The following is a 19,813-nucleotide window of genomic DNA, read 5'->3' as shown; positions in this document are numbered from 1 at the left end:
GGGCAGGATAAACTGATGGATAATTTTGCTTCAAAAAAATCAGTTAAGAAATAAATGAACTTCAGAAACTTATAAGTTCTGTGTACCTAAAGAACAAATTATGGATTTGGGCTAGGTTGGACAAATCAGCCGAATCGGATTTGGACTTAATGAATTTTTGAGGAAAACATAGCTACTTTGGGCCTGGAAGTCCACGACTTATTTTGCCGAAAAAGAAAACAAGAGAAGAAATCTGTTGGGCTTAATTTGAGGAAGATGGACTCTGGACTTGGGATACAATTTGACTCTATGGGCTTCAATGATAAAAATTGGACTCAAGTAATAAAAACTTGTGATTTGTTATATATATATGTGTGTAAAATCGGAGATATACTCGATATTTTCTATATACGTATAACAAAACCTGTAAGAACTAAACCCATTTTATTAGGATTAAAACAGTAGTGACTCTACTCGGGAGAAATCCCAGGTGTGTCTTAGTCCGGCAATAAAGTGAGTTGAGCACTTATGTGAATTTTTGAACCCCAAAACCCCTTTTCTAAGGGGACTTTTTGCCAAATTTTTCTTGAGTTTATGATTAAAAAAAAATGAATGACATTTTTGCAGAAAACCAAACACTTTTAAAGCAAATAATAAATTAATCACACATTGAAGCTCGTAGGTCAACCGTATTCTACTGATCTTTAATACTAGGGTGCGTAAACCTTCCCTTGGAAATCACCGGAACCCTTACCTCGAACTTTGGTTCAAAAAGAATTTTTCTCTTGTTTGACAAACCCTTTTAAACTCGGTTTTCCTAGTTTTTCTTTAATAAATTAGGTGGTGACTCTAAAATACTAAAATCCAATTAGAGCACCAATAACCTCTTAGTAGCTTTTATGCGCCCGCGTAAAAGTGAACCGTAACAGCATAAAGGTGTATTGTTCCAAATATAGAAAGGGGTCATTTTTTTTTGTACAAACTAATAAGAAACTAGGTTCACACAAATTGAAACGGAAAGAGTATTAATTTTTTAGTTTTACCTTAAGCATTAATTAATCATTTATTTAAATACTAGTAGTCAAATTTTGATTTTTCAAGACAAAGTTAATAAGGGTAACTAGTACAAGAAACACTTAATTAATGCATTCTACATATCGGACAAGTTAAAGAAACCGGAGAGAATAAATCAGAAACATAATAGATAATCAACTACTCCCTCCCTTCATTTTTAGTTGCCCTGTATACTAAAAATAGTTATCCATTTTCACTTGTCCAGTTTGAAAAACCGAGAGATAATTTATCATTTTATTTCTATTTTATCCTTATTATTAATTATAGGGTTAAAACTTTAAGGGATTGTTAGTGGCTGCACAACTTTTAAAATATATTTAATTGATTTCAGTCATTAGATGACTTAGTAATAATTAGGGCTGATATAGTAAAATTGTCATTCTATTTATGGCTTCTTAAGGGGTGTATCAAGTCAATACAGGACCAATAAAAATGAACGGATGGAGTAATAAGTTAGTACAAACTTCAAGCACTTACTTGCTCGATTATTCCATAGGACACACGTGTGGGGCATTCGATGTGCGTACGGCACATGGGATGCACATGCGGCGCACGGGATGCACGTGGGATGCATGCAGAAGCTAATTTTATTAAATAATTATGCTTTTGAAATAATTATTTATGATGTGAGAGTAATATATATGCATATGATAAGAAATTATTTTAGAAATTATGAAAAATAAAGTACTATATTAGTAATATATAAACGAGAATCATAGGCGTTGTCATCCTCACAAGGGTAAGTAATGAAGGGAGTAAAATAAAAAAAATCTTAATAAATTCAACTAGCATTTATGTATACCGACGATTGCTCCATATGATCCTATGCTAAACAAAACAAGCAGCTTCGCGGCGCAAATCTTACCCTCTCTGGTGGCATATATCAAGAAAATTATGATATATACAACAAGTGCCATTTTTGTTGATATTTCCCCTGAGATAAGCATAATACAAATTTAGCTTGGCATTGAATAGCGAAACCGAATAAGGTATAGACTAGAGTCCTTTTGTCGATTTTCGCTTATATATCCTATAAAAAGTCAGCCTATAATTAAGAAAAGTTAGCGCGTAAGAATATTCTTAGAGCCTCTTTAGTATAATCTTCGGAACGAAAAGAAACCTCTTGCAGTGGGGACAAGTACACCAAGAAGGATACTCCATTTCTTGAAATAAAACAAAGCAAAAATTATCAAAATAGTTAAAGAAGTGAATTATAATTGAAAATGAATAGGTAGAGGAATAAATGAAAAATTAATTAAGTACCAAGAATGTCAAACACAACGGTCAATTGAGAAGCAGTGAAGAGAGTCATTCTTTCCTGTACAAGAGCTGGAGAAAATGCTCAAAGCAATGAGGGAACACAAATTATTTTGCCAACGTTTATATTAGTATCAGTACTATTTTTATTTTCCCTCATAAGAATAGGGGAAATTTTTATTTTTATTTTTGTTGTATTACTTTATTAGGGTTGGAATGGAAAATGGGAAGTGGCAAGAGCCAAGAGATACAATGGAAAATTAAGTTAAAGGGAAGGCCAAGTTATAATGGTGCACTGCCAATAAACAAATTTATTGAAAGAAAAAAAAAATTGGATGGTCCAGTGTATTTTAATTAGCTATAGTTTGATAACACTGAGAACATATAATTTATGCATGATATTGGTAATACTAACCTAACTTTTCTATTGTAATTAGCAATAAATATAATTTTCTTTACAAGTTACGTACTATCTGTGAAAGACTAGCCTAACTTTTCTATTTCAAAATATAATTTTTGAACTAGGAATTCATATTCCGTACTACGTGAAGGAAATCGAAAGTGAAACAAAAAGAGAGAATGAGAGTGCATGAGACTTATTTGTGTGTTCACTTCCACATCCTCCCTCTTCATTTTTTGATGAACTTTTCTCCACGTTCTGAACATATTCCATACAAACTAATTATTTGGAAAAATGGAATTTAAATTGACATGTCGAGGCATGAATAAAATCTCTCATTGATCTTGAAGTTTTCTCCAGCATTCCCTCCATTTCAAATTATTTGTTGTGATTACTTAAATAGTTGTCTCAAATTATTTGTCGTTTTAGATGTTTAAGGCAAAAAAAAAAAAATCCCCCATTTTACCTTTAGTAGAATTTTATTATTAATGAAGATGACACATAAATCGAGTAAACATTTAATGAAGAGATATTAAAACTTAAGACATAAATAAGGATAAAGTTTTCCTTCTCTCAAATGGTTGGTTTTTTTCTTAGAACAAACTGATATTAAAAATTATTTTTCATTTTTTTAACTGAAAATCCATTTTTTATTACTATTTTGAGCCAATGTGACATATGTCATCGCTTTATTCGTTGGTTTTTCATAACATTAGTGTGTGAATAACACGCACCTTTGGTGTTTGGCTGCATTTTTATATTGTGTCTAAATGGCACAGTAAAAGTGTTCTTGGAGTGTTCAGGTGGTATGGATCTTAGTTGGGGTGTTTAAGTGAATATTTGGACATGTTCAAGGGTCTATCTATGTATTATACCTTTTCTTTTTCCAATAAAATTTCTTAGAATACGTATTATGTATTTTGATGGTTTAATTTTTTCCCTTCGTTGGTTTTGCTCTAATCATGCATTTAGTTTGAACGATTGCGATTTCAGACATTTTTCTATTTTCAAGAAAATTCACCAATTGTACTCCAAGGGAGCATTCCTCATGAAATCACAGAACAACGCATACGTAGAAGTTAAAAGAGTCTTAGAACCTGTTTGAATGAGCTTATGCCTATAAGCTGCAAACAGCTTATAAGCTAAAAAAAAATAAGTTGGAGTAGTCTAACTTATTTTTTTTTGGCTTATAAGCTGTTTTCAAGGTCTCGGGCTCCCCAAGGTCTACAAATATGCCAACAAATATCCAATATTAAACATAGGCACTTAAGCCATTTATTCCAACTAATCATTAAATTGTACAGAAAATTCGGCAGCATTTCCCCTGTAAATAGGCCATCCCGAGAATTTAACTCGCTCAAAATCAACAACAACAACAACAACAACCAACCTAGCAACATCGACAATCAATCCGAAAGGCAATATTGCATTAATACTCTCTTTTACATCATTCGACAACATTCATAATATTTGTTTCAACGGCTTACATTCAAGCCACAATATAGCTCATACATTCAATTATCAACCCGAATCTTTACCAACAATATTCAAGGACATTCTAAACGATTCACATAATATTTCCAATGATCCAACATTTTTTTTTTCCAAATCTGGCCGAAACAGCCCCTAAAACCGTGAACTGCCCCCTTTAAACATTCCTCATTTTCACGTCATGTTTTGTATCACAATCCACAATATAACGATATCATTTTCATTAAATATACAAATTACATCAACGCACAATAAGCCTCAAAACAGCCCGCGCAATCTCAACATCAATCTTAAGTCATTAGATGCTCATTTCCAACTAGAGTTCATATCGACGATAACTAAAATACTAAGCGATAGTGATGCGATCTTCGACACAGTATAGGACTCACATTCGTCCACACTACCCATATACATATGTTAATGGTCCTCATATATAAAGATTACATTAAATGCACAAAGTTCTCCAAGTCAATCCGCAACGCTTACTATATCAATTCGGGACATTAATTCTCATTTCCTACATAGAAGTCATCACAATAACCATTTCGACGCTAAGCGATATTAATTCATTCTTTGCCAAACATTTGGGACCATATATATACGGCCACACCCACATATATATACATATACACATTTAGATCGTTCTAATTTATTTCTTCACTCTACAACAATTTACATGATACAAGAATTAATTCATCAATTCCATTTTCCACACCCATATACACACCCACATATACCCCACACACGGCTCACACACCCATAACATAACCCACTTCCAATATATTATATCTCATGATTTTCATCCATATTAACATACTACATTGTGCACAAAACATTCACAACTCATAAAACAAGAGAAATGTTTTACCTTTCTTCTTTACTCCACCATTAGGCTAGGGTTTGAAATCCACAAATTTGATGGCTTGATCGCTCCAACGACACTTCCACGTTACTTAGGGACCTCTAATTAGTGGGTTTGAACCAAAGAATTATTTTTGGGAAGGCTAAAAATGAGGGTTGGTTTTCTTGGTTTCTAGCCGTGAGCCTCCATGGCTTCAACTTTGCTCTTCCTTTTTTTTTTTTTTAAGTGTTGGAATGACAAGAAGATGACTTGAAAGTCATCTTTTTAAGTTCCACAAAAATTGCTCCATGTGTCCTTGGGCCCACACATGTGTTGGACCAATTAAATTGGCCACAACAATGTGTGGGGACCACTTCAATCCACACATCTTTTTTTTTTGCAAGACTTTTAATTTCCAAATTATGAATTTTGGTCCCAAATTTTCCTAAGTGTTCAATGCCAACAATTTCATATTCAACTTATGCCTCAAAATAAAATCAAATGGTCAAAATTCCCGACTTCAAATCCCGAAAGAGTCTTGGCCCTTAATTGTCATAGTTAATCCGGGTTGTCCCAATGTATAAAAATACGGGACGTAACAATATCGCTCCCCCCGATAAGGTGCAATAAGCCCACTTCTTAACATGAGTCCAACATCAACAAGGTAGTATTTTCCTAAACATATATAGATAAAAGATTCAATTATTTGTTCATCACGTATATCTATGTCTAAACAAATTTATATAACGTTTACCTTTTGGACTTTTAATGGGTCTTGTCTATTTAGTGCTTCTTTCATAATTCTTGAATCAGATGCTGTACCTTCCCACCCAGCTAACACATATGTGAATTTTAAATCAAATGAGCATGCAGCTAATACATTCTGTGTTGGATAATCTTTCCTCCCACGGTATTTTGGGGCTTCACTTTGTGAAACTTTAACACGTACGTGTGTTCCATCAATTGCATCAATACAATCCTGATATTATAATAATCAATGAACATGCAAACAATCTTGACATTGCTAAAGTTTGAGTAAAATTATAACTCTGTTCACCTTAAAAAATGGGTAGAATCTTTGGTTGCTGGCAATTTCAGAAGGAACTTGGGATCCATCAGGTTGTTTAATAAATATTTCATATAGCCCCAATATAGCTCGTAGGACAACATGAAAATGACGACTGACCAACTCCCCCGATCGTCGAAAGATGAAAGATAGTTCGCGATTTGTCACATTATGTGCTAACAGGTAAAGTGTTTTCGCAACCTGTTCTTCAACTGTAGCTCGAAGTGTTGGTCTAAGACCTCCATCTCTAATTAACATCTCATAGAGACCGGTAAAAGCCGAAGGGGTCATTCTTAAAATATTACGACAAAGTTCTGAAGAAAATAGATGACTCAATAGCTCATCTCTAACTTGCTCTCTTTCAAGGCGTATGGCATGTGTGATCGTACGTCGATCATTTTCAATTTCACGTGCATAATTCCAAAACCAAATAAATGCTAAGAGAGCAGCATATGATGCTAAAGAGCTCACTTGTCCCAATATTTGCCCATTATCTTGATTATTCTGATCAGCCATCTATAACAAAATTAAGTGAGATGCACAACTAATTAAACTACGTAAGATGCTAAAATAAATATGAATATAAACATGTTTACAGAAAAATGCCTTTATTAGGAGGAGGCAACAACATGTTCACAGAAATCACGTACTCTAGCTTATTGTTTTGTTTTTTATCAGTTTTTTCGGTTATTTGGTTTTTTCGGTTTTTAAAAAGAAACACATTGTTCACATAGATGAACAATGAACAAGCAGCATCAACAAGTAAAATTTCAGATTGGCATTTAACTCAACATGAACAATACGAGAAATTTCCACAAAGTAAACCAGCATTCACATACAGGTGTATTATACAATTCTAGAGTCATGGTTTAACAAAAGCATGGGAAAGCACAGCAAATAAGCAAAATATTCTATGCAAAAAAATAAAACAAGAAAGCAAGCAAATTAATGATGATTGTGAATAAGGAGCGCAATACAAATAATAACTTACAATTTTGAAAAACGGCAGAATGATAAGAAGTTTTAAAAAGATGGTCATGGAGAACAAGAAGTACCTGTAACTTTGAAACTATGGCAAAAACCTAAACAAAAAGCAAACATATAAAATTAAAAGAAGGAAGAAAAAGCAGGGAGCAGGACAATAAAGAAAAAACGTAGAAGGAGATAGAAGAAGGAAGAAGACGTAGGGAGCAGATAAACCAAACCTAGAAGGAGATAGAGTTACGTAGAAGACGTAGGGTATAGGATTTTTGGGTGGAGTTAAATAATATAAGGTAAAGGGTAAAATAGGATTATGAAATATTAAGTAAGGACATAATTGGAAAAATAAATTAGGTAACAATGGGATAACACCAAATCGGTTGTTACATAAAATGGGCTTTTCATTGTTACGTAACGACGAAATTTAACAATATGATACAATACATTTTAAATAACAATCAAAACAAACATTGTTTTTGTGGTAACAATACAATACAATACAATGGGTAACAACGTTCCAAACAGAGTGTTAGTGTTCTCCGCTAGTACAGAGAAATTTGTTGATTCCTAATGCTCATTTGATGTAGCTGTCTTATGGTTATGTTGTTTTATTATTATCAATCTATCATTAGCTAGTCCTAAATCGAAAAATCGAATCAAACTGATAAGAACCAAATCGATAGTTTTTATTTTATTTAGTTTCGTTTGGTTTTAGAAATTTAAAAAACCGATTAAAATGATTTGGTTATGATTTTAGTCAAAACCTATCCAAACCGAACCATGTGCACCCCTACATCCCACATCTATTATTTCTCTAAATAAAAGAGTTACTCAAGATCCAATCACCGCTCGTTTAGCTTAATTCCAAAACCATCCTTGTACACCTAAATTAACTTCAATACCTTCTCCGGACTTTGAAATTAAAATTTTCATATGTTTAATTTCTAATAATATGTAGCTAGAATTTAAGGGATATTAAAATAATTAGGGGTTTTCTATTAATTGTCATGATTATTATAAATAATTGATCCAAAAAGGTTATCAATTTAGAGAAATCAAAGCGAAATTAAATACTTTTTCAATTTTTCTCTTGCTCAATAAAAGTGAAGAGATATTATTAATGTAGTGAAAGAAAGAGTAGTATTAAATTCAGATCAAAGAACAAATGAAGATAATTTAGTTAAGTTATTCTTTTAATTAATACTAGCATACGTACCCGTGCGATGCGCGGATTGTTCAAAAGAAAAGATAGAGAGGAGAGAGATAAGAAATAGATGTATATGAACCGTATGTGACATATTGCGGATATAATATTCTCAGATCTGTCTTATCACATACTAAAATGCGCCGATTGTTCAATAGAAAAAATAGAGAGCAGAGATAAGAAATAGATGTATATGATCCATATGTGACATATCACAGATATAATATTCTTGGATAGTCTTTTCACATACTAACATTTTCCCATGGTATATATAGTTGCTTCAATTTCATTATTAACCATTTGTTTTGAGTTAAAAGCTGTGCAGCAAGAGAAGATGAAAAATTAGCATAAAAACACCAATCTTTTCATCAGGTGAAAAGCGAACCAACTCATTTAGCTTTGCTAATATCTCGAGCGGCTTGCCACTTCCATGCGATAAAGAGTAGTCCAACATATCTGACAACAAAAAATTAAATAAAGAGACCAAAAAAATAGTTCTACAACTACATAAGGATCGAATGTATGATTTTTCATAAGTTGATCAAATAAATCGACCAACGTACTGTAACGACATAAGTCATTGGTAGCATTTGGAGCCTATCAAATATTAAAGAGTAGTAGCTACTGATTGTAATTGAAACGTTTGAATAAACTAATGTTGGATATATTAAGTGTTTAATAACTATTCATCTTTACTCAAATAACACTCAATAGTCCACCAGTTCATCTATCTAGCACTCAAACTTTTATGCGTATAACCAAGCAATGTTCTCCCTTAGTTATTATTATTTCCCTAGACGTGTTGAAGCCAGTCAAATAAAAAATGAATGAAGCAAATGGTTTTGTGTACCTTGTAATCGTCGTGTTTCTTGAAGAACATTTTCCATATGAATAAACTGAATGGAGTAATTCCAGTTCCAATGGCAAGCGGAGAGACAAATTGAAATTATAAAAAAAATGCATATCCAAATTGAAAGGCAGCAAAAGTGTGTTAGATGACAATAATATAGCTAAAATAAAACTTACCATTTTAATAGGTGAAATTTTTGTTCGAATAATTTGGATTTAAAAGCTTACGGTTTTGGAGTTAGCGAAGTTACCAAGGGCACTGTTAGCATGGTATGGAGTACAATTTGTGCTTGTTAGGCTTCCTCATTGGCATCTTCACCATCAGTAATCACAGCAATGGATTCACCTTCTCTATATGGGACCTGATCAACACAACAAAAACATTTTGGCTCAAACAAAACTTTAACAGTTTATAGTATAAACAGAAAAGGTCAATTATTTTTTAAGATTAAGTGATATGTTGTCAATGGTAAGACCATGTGCTGAGTTTCATAATTCCATTATTCTATTAGTTCTCGTCTAATCAATTTGCAGTAAGTCACAAAATAGGGGAGATGTCTATCTGACGTCAAGGTATGTGTGAACAGACCGTACCTTCCAAAATAGAACCGATTACAAAGACCTCTAGTCACTTTCAGAGAGCAAAAAATTAGATGGATAACTACATAATCACACTGTAATAAGAAGGTTGCCTTGGCTGTTTCTGTCTAGAATTTCTCGGATAATCCACCACATTCAACAATATAACCAAGACAATTACTATCTTGACAGAACGCGGACCAGGTCCGATAACTTCACGCGCGGGTATGTTTTTGTTGATACTTTATCGATGTTGATGAATTCTCTGAACATGTCAACTCTGTCAAGGACCAGAAATGATTTAGATCACTATTATAGCAGAAAAAAAAAACAGTTGGCACCCTTTAATTTAAAAAGCAAGAAACAGTTGCATGTGTAATTCCAAATTGATATTCTTGATGCAAGAACTACTTATTTGAATTCATGTAAGTCAACATGGCAATATCATTTTATCTAGAATTAAAAAAAAATACTCTCTTCATGGTAATCATGACATTGAAAGTAATACTTGCATCCAGTCCTGTAAATTTAATCACATAACGATCATATGCCCTGAACTAAATAGGAAAATTCAACACCATAACAGCTCGAATTCTTCATTTAAATAGAGACATTATATCTTTACTAATAAAACTTAATTCTAACTACTATGTCATACCTAGCAACAATCACAGAAAAGTGAAGTGATGTTTACTAATCCATCTTTCCACAACTATACAATTTAAATGAAGTGGTTGACTGCAAATATAGATAGATAATTAATCAAATAACAGTATCATCTAGTGACTGGAATATCATTTAAGCTGTAACATATTATATCAAAGTAGATTAAATGTAGAAAAATATTTACCTCAATCAACTTTATGTTTGTCTTCAGGATGCACAACTATATTTTGCATATGTACATTGAACTTCTTGTTGCTGCTCATTTGATACTTATTCAATGAAAATTTCTACCCTCTAAATTATGGAAAACTTCTTTATACACTACATTTGTAGCTTCATTTGTTATTTTTCCATCTTCATCATAACATAAGATCTTCAACCCATTTCTATTTGTTACCCGAGAAAATGCAACATACAGTTGTCCATGAGTAAACACCGGTTTCTTCAAAAATAATCCCACATTACACAATGATTGACCTTGGCTTTTATTGATGGTCATGGCAAAAGATACAATGACTGGAAATTGCCTTCTTTGGAACTTAAAAGGAATTCTTGCATCGGATGGAGTTAGTGTCATTCTTGGGATAAAATTTTTGTCTCCAGGCATTTTTCCTGATAATACTTTGGCTTCAATTACCCGATTTCCAAGTCTTGTGATTATCAATCTTGTGCCATTACACAATCCTGCCGATTGATCTATATTTCTTAACAACATGACATGAACACCTACCTTCAAAGTGATGGAATGATTTGGAATACCTGAACATTTAATACTATTTAGGAATTCAGGTGTATGTACATGCTCCAAAGATGTAAATGCATTATCAGACATGCAAATTGTATCCGAACTTAAATATGATTTATCCTGACTATGGTTGAGGGAAACCATGTAATCATTCACCGATTTCACCATCTGAAGAGTCGGGGCAAGAATTGCTCTTTCTTGAAGGTATTTTATATCAGTGGAATGTATCAAGTAATCAGAATATGTACTTTCTACAATTCCAGATATCGGATCATCACAATTATGTATGAGAAGATCATCGGGTATTTCTATTTTCTCAATGCCATCAATGGAACATCCAATCTTTCCATCACCTATTGCCAAAATCCAATCAGAATTATTTTTTGAATCATCCAAATCTGCACCTGATAGACTTCCTTGCAATCTCATATTCTTTGTTAGCTTTAAAACCTGAAATTGGGGCCATAAATCTAAAAAATTTAGAGTTGCATTTGCAATCTCTTGCCTAGTACCTTTTGTAATTACTGGCAAGATTTGTCTGAAGTCACCTCCAAGTTCTATTGTTTTACCTCCAAATGGTCGATCTAAATTTGATGGATCTTTAAATCTTAGAATATCTCTAAGAGTTCGATCAAGAGCTTCAAAACAGTATCTATGCATCATTGGTGCCTCATCCCAGATGACCAACTTCGCCTTAACAATCAACTTTGCCAAAGGACTACCTTGTTTTATATTGCATGTTGAATCTTCAGTTGGATTTAAAGGAATCGCAAATCTCGAATGAGCAGTTCGACCTCCTGGTAACAAAAGAGACGCAATACCACTTGAAGCAACATTTATCACTATATCACCTTTAGATCGTATGCCAGAAGACAATGTTTTCCACATAAATGTTTTTCCAGTTCCACCATGACCATATAAAAAGAACAACCCCCCTCTGTCTTGGTTCACTGCAGTCATGATTTCATCATACACGCACTTCTGTTCAGCTGTTAATTTCATCACTAATTGTTGATGTTCCTGTGTCAAAGAGCGTTTGTTATAGCACAATTCCTCATTAATTAGTCTGTTGGCACCATCAACGTCTTGCTCATTGTAATCTGGTCTTGGCATTGTTGGAAAATCATTAAAACCTTTTCCACAACCTTTTAAAGTCCTCTCCATCTTTTGCAAGCAACGATTTTTCAATTCATCATCTGTAAGCTCTGCTTCTGGATGACATAAAAATGTTTAATAAAATATATAATCATAAATAAAACTCAATCATGTAGTTTCGCGTATATGTAGTTGCTGCTTTTTAGCATAAAAAATGTTATCGAATACCATATCAAAGATTGAATCTAGAATACTCTTTTTTGTTATGTAAACTAAATGGATTACAATAAGTCAAAAGAGAAAGACCTGTCATGATGTGTGCTTCTTTCCATTAATCTAGAAGTAATTTTAATATTTCAGCAAACTTAGCACGTTATGGAAAGTATTTCAGTCATATATGTGTAATGTTAGAAAGTTTCAATACCAAGCTGGTAATGTCAATTTGGAGAAACTCCACATTGTAGCAAAGTTTCAGCTGAACACCCAATTAAAAGTGAGAATTGGCAGCAAGATCTGCAATTTTTATAGTGCAGTTTCAGTAGCCTTTCTGCACACTTTCACTATAAATGAGGTCCAGATTTCAGCACACTATACTTCACTTAAAAAAATGCAGATTTTAGCACATGTCTTGAACATTTGAGCACTATAAATGTCACGAAATACTTCACCAAAATAATCTGCAAACTTCATCATATTTTTTGCACATCAAGCACTCTAAACTAAACATTTTAGCACTCTAAGTTTAACTTATGAAGTTCTGGTGTACTCATTTAAGGTAGCAATTAGTGTGGCCAGATCCTTAAGTCCCTGGCAGTAGACTCAAGTCCAAAACAGGGCACAACTAATTTTTTAAGAAAGATATATTTTTAAATGCGCATAGAACATGTAAGACGAAATGGTAAACAAAACCTGAATTTTTGTTAAATATTGAATAAATAAAAATAGAGAGTTGTCTTTGTTTATTAGACTACCAAATGCAAGGAAGTAGAATATACAGTAGTTATCAGGTATCAACATTTACTTAATGTTTAATCTAGAGAGCACATAAAAAACATTGTAATTATACAATCATATTTTTTTTATACCTGATTTATCCAATAATGTTCTTACTTCATGAAGGATATCGTCTGACAATAACTGCCATGATGCTTGCCAAACAAATTCTGGTCGTGACATTGAATTTGATAACAACAACATGACAAATAATTGTCTAAGATAAGATGGCATTCCCCAGTTACTGGCCTCCTTTATAGCATCGACATACTCTTTGTCATCATCCAACAAACCAAGTGCATAACATGCATCTCTAAAAGTGGAATGGTCATTTCTTAGTTCATCATAAGAAATTGGACCTTTGATTATATTCAACAACAACCTCAGATAATATAACTCTCCGCTCCCTGGAGTAACAAAGAAAATCCTCCCAATAGAAAATGCAGATGTTTTTCTCCTGACCCATTTTTTTAAATTTTGATCCCACCTAAATTTAAGAGGGAATTCTGCATAAGTCAAATCTCTTGCTTCCGGATATTATTTGTTTGCCTCAAACCAACTCAAAAACATCGATTCCCTTACAGTTGGTCTATTTACTACATTCTCAATGTGATCATCATCAGAGAAAATGACGGGTTGTTCATTTGGAAGATGGAATGATAGTCTTTCCACTGGCGGCTCTCTATGGTGAATTGGGAATTTAAATATTCTCCATGCGGCTTCACATGGTGATATGTAGCGACAATCATAATACATGTTGATTTCATCAACAGTTGATGATCCATCCTCAGTAGTACTTTGTGTAAAAGCAGCAGTTGCACGATCATGCCCTTTATTGACATACTTAAATAAGTATTTTATTGATCGAGATTGGTTGCACCATTCCAAATTGATATGAGCACCATATTTTAATAATAAGAAGCGATTGTGTGGCACCACATACCTGTTATCCAATTCAATACCATTTTTCATAATTGTTCTACCATTATCCCTTCTTCTATAAACATGATATCCTTCTTTGTCAACTGTTGTTGCGTCAACAAATTTTTTAGGAAAGTGTTTCGTACATTTACCATTCTGCATGCAAGGAGAAGACTTCCTAGCAGAACCACATGGGCCTTCATCATCAAATTTTTCACGACATTATAATAATAAGGATCATCCCCTTCATGTGGTATTTCTGCTGAAATTATTTGATCAATATCTGAGGCGCATGGAAATTTATTATGCTCATGAAGAAAAAGCAAGATATGAGCATGAGGCAACCCTCATTTTTGGAACTCAATGGTATAAATCACTGCATTCGAAATCAACCGAGTTTAATAGAAAAAAAGGTTTGTCAAAATCATATATATTAAAAAAGATCTAATAAAATCAGCATATATATGTAAGTTCAAAGTGTAAATATTATATACCTGCTTTTACTTGTCCAAAAACTTGATTGTCTTTCAAATCCTTTATTAAGCCGTCCAATTTGATTTTGAACACCCTGCTTAAGATATCTGGACGATCTTCAGGAGTCAACCCTCTGCTCTCTACGAATCTAGTAATCTCTGGCCACTTAGGATTGCAAGTAAATGTGATAAAAAGATCAGGGTACCCAGCCCATTTGCATATAGCCATAGCATCTTGATAATTCTGCAACATATATCGTGCACCCCCTGTAAAGCTTGATGGTAGAATTACTCTTTTTCCTTGGGATGACGGATCAGTGTCTCCATGTAAAATAGCATCTGTTAGGACCTTATAAAAATCAACTCTTAATTGCTTTTGATGAGTCCTGATAAATTTCAACCGAGAAGACTCAATCATTGTATAGCCATCAACTAAAAACTGTTGAAATAGTCTTCTTGAAGACATAATAGTAGGAACTTCGTCTTTTCTTTCTTGAATTCTATAGACAAAATATTCTCGCATGCTAACATATTGCCTTCCTCCTGATGATTTATCACCTCCACTTAAAGGAATGTCCTCTCTATACCCGTCTTCACCATAAGGAAAAAGTAAAGGGTATTGTAGACCTAAATATGCAGCATTTAGTTCATTTATCCTTTGTAGTTTCCCAGATTGTGTTTCTATAATGATGTCACGATCACATCCAGAAACTTCAAAGTCACCTACCACTAAAGCAACTACTTCTCTTATTGTTGGTAAGTTGTATCTTCTACCATCGGTACCTCTTTTCCCTATTAGTCTGAGCTTCACATTTGAGTTGATATTTTCTTGGAATCTATCTCGGACCATTCTAAAAGTCTTGGCCAAAACATTATTGTCATCGAGCATTTGTTTTAGATCAGCGACAATTTCAGCATGAAGTTTATTAACATCTTGGCCCCGACTGAAAGAAAATATATGATATCAATAAGGTCATCTAAATTAATTTTTATTTGCATAGTATTATACAAATAAGGTGGATTACTGACCTGACAGCGTTAATTCTATTTGCAACTTCATTTTCTGTATCATAGATATATAACTGTGCAAACTTTGGAGTAGATCCTTCAGGAGGTAGTAAACTCCCAATTTGATGATAATTTTGTCCAAATAATCTGAATGTTCTTGGCCCTTGTGTCTGATTGATAGAGACATCAACCTTTCCCCCCATTGATGTAAATGAGAACATAGAGTTATAACTCCTTATTTTTTCTCGAAAATGATTACTTTTATGACCTGTAATAAAATAATTGCAGAATAATGAATGTGAGTATAATTTGATTTGAATATATTGATGTTAAAAATAATGATTCATCTAACTTGTTCCAAATAGTAGTTGTTCCAAAACTTGAGGAGGCTTCTTAAGATCTGGAAGTTTTATTTTTCCTTTTTGACAGCACATTGTGAAAATTGGGTTTTTTGAGTTGTAATGCTTGTGGATTCTTTCTTCATACCAAAATATAGCTCCACACTTTTCGCATTCATATGTAGCATCTCCTATATCCCAGTAATCTATACTTGCAATAGTACATATAAATTTAATGACACAAGATTATTGATTTGATTTATAGCACCGTTTTATGTGAATATGAGTTTCTCACAAGTACCTTCAGTGCAAATGTCGCCACATTCACCATCCACATCTAAATAAAGTCGTTAAATCAATTAATAGTGTTGTTTTCTAATATATACATCTATATTTGTCAATATAGATTCATCTCTAATAGTAACGGCAGTTTCAAAGGTATGCTTGTCATACCTGGATACTCCTCTTCATCGTCATCTTCTATGTTAGTTTGCAGCTGCCCTGTTATGTGTAAAATTATTGAGTGATATTGATGTAAACGTAATAATCTTTTTGTTAAATTTAAGACTGTATATTCAGAAAGGCACATCTCATATGATGTCTTTTTTTTTCCTCGTATGATGTCATTTTTTTGAAGTTAAACCAATATTTCCTAGAAACATACCTTGTATAACTGTGTCATTTATTGCAGCCTCAATCTCTAGTAAGAGAGTTAGACTAATTAATTTCCAGTAATCTTAACATTGTAATTTATTTGAACTGATAACAAATGAAAATTTGAAATACTTACCTTCCAGTAGTGGTGTGTCATTTAAATCAGGTAGAGAATTATGTGTTTACACATCTACAAAGTAATATAAAATTTTACTATCAATTACAAAATCCTGTTAAAGTACTGGTTTTTAAAACTTGTGATCCACTTTGGACTAAAAATTAATAAGACAAACAAAATTCTCATACCTTTTTCAGTTGGAGTGTCAGTTAAATCAGGCAATATGTTTTCATCGTGCATACCTATGATGGCATTGTTTAATGTTTATAAGTAAGACAGATGAACAAAATAAGTCAAAAGAAAGTGTATATGATAAAGGTCTTAAATAAAGAACACAATTGAGGCACTAACCTTGCAATATAGGAAATGTGTTTAAATCAGGAAGAAGATGACGTGTTCTCATGTCTACACAATGAGTTATATATTCATAATTAGTTGTTTAATTATTATCCAACTTAACAAAACATTCAAATAAGAATAAATTATGGTACAGTAAGTTCAAGGAAAGCTATTGTAAATATATTAAATCAAGGATGTTGTCACTCACCATTTGTTATATCAGACAAAGGAGGAAGTCTTTCTTCATTTTCGACAGCATGGTTTCTGTTTTTGGAGGGTTCAACATCATCTGTAGAATAAATTTGTATGTTATCTCAACTCAGCTTCTAGAATTAGCAGTACATATAAAGGAAAATATGCTAAATCAGAGCAATAGAAAAAATTACATAAGTTAGAATATGATAGGGAAAAAATAATTATCAACAGAAGAGGTTTAAGCAATAGATGATAGAATTCGTCAAATATGTGTATCTAGCATGCGAGAGCAAAGGAATTTATGATTTTGCATATTTTTCATATGAGTTCATCAATAAATCAATTATATTTTGCATATTTCTCTAGTGTGGTTTGCGGGCTATTGTACAGGTGCGGGATTTATACTGAACGCACCCAAAGGGTAAAGGCTGCAGGTTCCTTGTCATTTAAAAATAATAATAATTAGTCTCATTACTTGATTATCGACTGGAAACAACCTAACACTATAGTTCCACTCCCTTCAACACTTTAAAACGCTTCTACTAATGTCGATAACTGTAACTTCTCCAAATAACCTTAATTCCAAGTTAAATTTATTTGAATAATTTTTCTACTCTTAAACAGTAAATCTTTCACTATACCGACTGCATAACTTAGACCTGATTTTTCTATACCATCATTACTGTAATTGTTTTATTTGTTTTAAGCTTGAAACCGGAAGTTTTATAAAAATTATTTATTACAGATGGTAGTGGTAATAAAAGATCATAATACCTTTGGTAACTGAGTTTGTTTTGCGCCGTTTCTGATTCTGTATGTTGTATGTGGTTGGTCTGGGAAGTGAAATTTTTTGATTTTCCATGGAGATCGATCTGAGAAGATGGATTTAGTATGCCTTTTTTGAAAGAATTTGGAAGTAAGATGAAGTGGTTTGATGGTTTTGAAAAATGAAAATTGGAAGTTTTAGAAAAGATACATTTGTCATAAAGTGCAAAAATAGTTTCCGACTGTATAACTGTTAGCTTTAGCATCTACCAAATTGGGTACCTACGTATTAAATGCAGTTGAAGTTGAAGGACAATCCAGACAACTTTAATAATTAAAATTTAGTTAAAAATAATAAAGACATGTAAATTCATAGCAGGAATCATTCAAGTGGCATTTCCTCTTCTCCCTTATCTATCTATTTATTAAAAGAAAGAACTTCTTAATTAAAAAGTTAAATTATATTACTGCCCTTCTAAATAATTTGCTATTAAGAGTAGAAAATTAAAAATAACCCATGTCATTTATAAACAGTTACAATTTTTTTGATTTGTTTCAGAATTTTAATGGAATATTGGGAGAAATTACTCATAAGAAGTGCCTTACACTGATGGAATCGAATCGGTGGAGATAGTTTGAGCTCATTGATTCCATATCTAAATCACTCTTCAATGGCTTCAACATCATCATCTTATAGTTTGTTGCTCTGTGGTTATGATTTTTGCTACACCAGGTGAGAGCTTAGTAGGTGCAATTAAAGCAAAATCAGACCAAAGAAGATGAATTTTTACCTTTGAAGAAGGATTTAAGCTGAATAGGGAGCAGAGGAACTCCGACTTGGTCGTGGCTTGCTCAGTTGTTCTTGAATCTGATGCTCACAGTGGAAGTTTCAAGACTCAAGAGAACTTAGGAAAGTGAAGTTTGTCCTATTTAGGAAAGTGACTTTAAGTGACTTTAGGCGTGGTTGATGTCTGACTACAAAATTAGGAAAGTGACTAAGTGTGTACCATTTACTTTCATTGTTGCTTTTCTTTATTTATTTCATTTATAAACCACTCTACCTTGTGGTACTTATTAATGACTAATAACTTGTATGGATGAGCTTAAATTAAACAGCTTATAAACTAAAAATAAATAAGTTGGAGTAGGCTTACTTATTTTTTTAAGTTGCTTATAAGATATTTTCAACTTATAACTGCTTTAGATAAGCTAAACCAAATGGGCCCTTTTATTTTTTTGGGCTTATTTTATACACAAAATAGCTTTAAGCTAGTCAGCCAAACACTCAAAAAAATTGAAAACAACTTATAAGCAACTTATAAGCCAATCCAAACGGGCTCTAAGTCTATCCCATTTACTTTCATTGCTGCTTTTCTTTATAATTGGCAATTTTTTTCAATTAAACTTTTCCGAAATATGATTTTTCATCTATTATTTGATGATGAGGCAACTGATTCATCTACTATGAACAAGGTATGATTTTTTTTTATTTTTATTTTTTAATGGAATTTATACTTTCCCTTCAAACTGGAGTTTTTGCTGGTTCAAAATTCTGTTTTGCCTACTGCAGAATGGCACTGAAATGCTAGTGTGAGGCTGCTTTAGTGCTTAAAAATGTCTTCTTTTGCTACTGAAAAGCTGGTGATGAAAGAAGAATGAAATAAGACTTTAACTATCATGATAATGTTACAATTAAAAAAATGCATCGTCCGTGTACATCGTACCAAAGTTTAAGGTGAACACTAACTTGTCGGCAAAATTATCAGAACATCTGAACTTTCA

At 32.8% G+C, this 19,813-nt stretch overlaps 1 protein-coding gene and 1 pseudogene across 1 annotated transcript; both read right to left on the bottom strand.

Annotated features, from left to right (window-relative positions):
- Window positions 1–3,955: 3,955 nt before the first annotated feature.
- LOC132617582 (uncharacterized) lies at window positions 3,956–9,454 on the bottom strand. Its single transcript, XM_060332623.1, has 7 exons — window positions 9,395–9,454; window positions 9,144–9,222; window positions 8,679–8,749; window positions 7,164–7,190; window positions 6,100–6,624; window positions 5,797–6,021; window positions 3,956–5,717 (listed from the first exon to the last, which is right to left on the bottom strand). Exons 2-7 carry the CDS (start codon window positions 9,178–9,180, stop codon window positions 5,682–5,684), a joined length of 921 nt encoding a protein of 306 aa, XP_060188606.1. The 5' UTR covers window positions 9,181–9,222; window positions 9,395–9,454; the 3' UTR covers window positions 3,956–5,681.
- Window positions 8,460–19,020, bottom strand: LOC132617581 (uncharacterized; annotated as a pseudogene).
- Window positions 19,021–19,813: the final 793 nt, after the last annotated feature.

This window comes from Lycium barbarum, chromosome 11, assembly GCF_019175385.1.
Source record: "Lycium barbarum isolate Lr01 chromosome 11, ASM1917538v2, whole genome shotgun sequence".
NCBI classification, from domain to species: Eukaryota; Viridiplantae; Streptophyta; class Magnoliopsida; order Solanales; family Solanaceae; genus Lycium; species Lycium barbarum.
The sequence above is the reverse complement of the archived record's forward strand: the minus strand, read 5'-3'. Positions and strand labels throughout refer to the sequence as shown.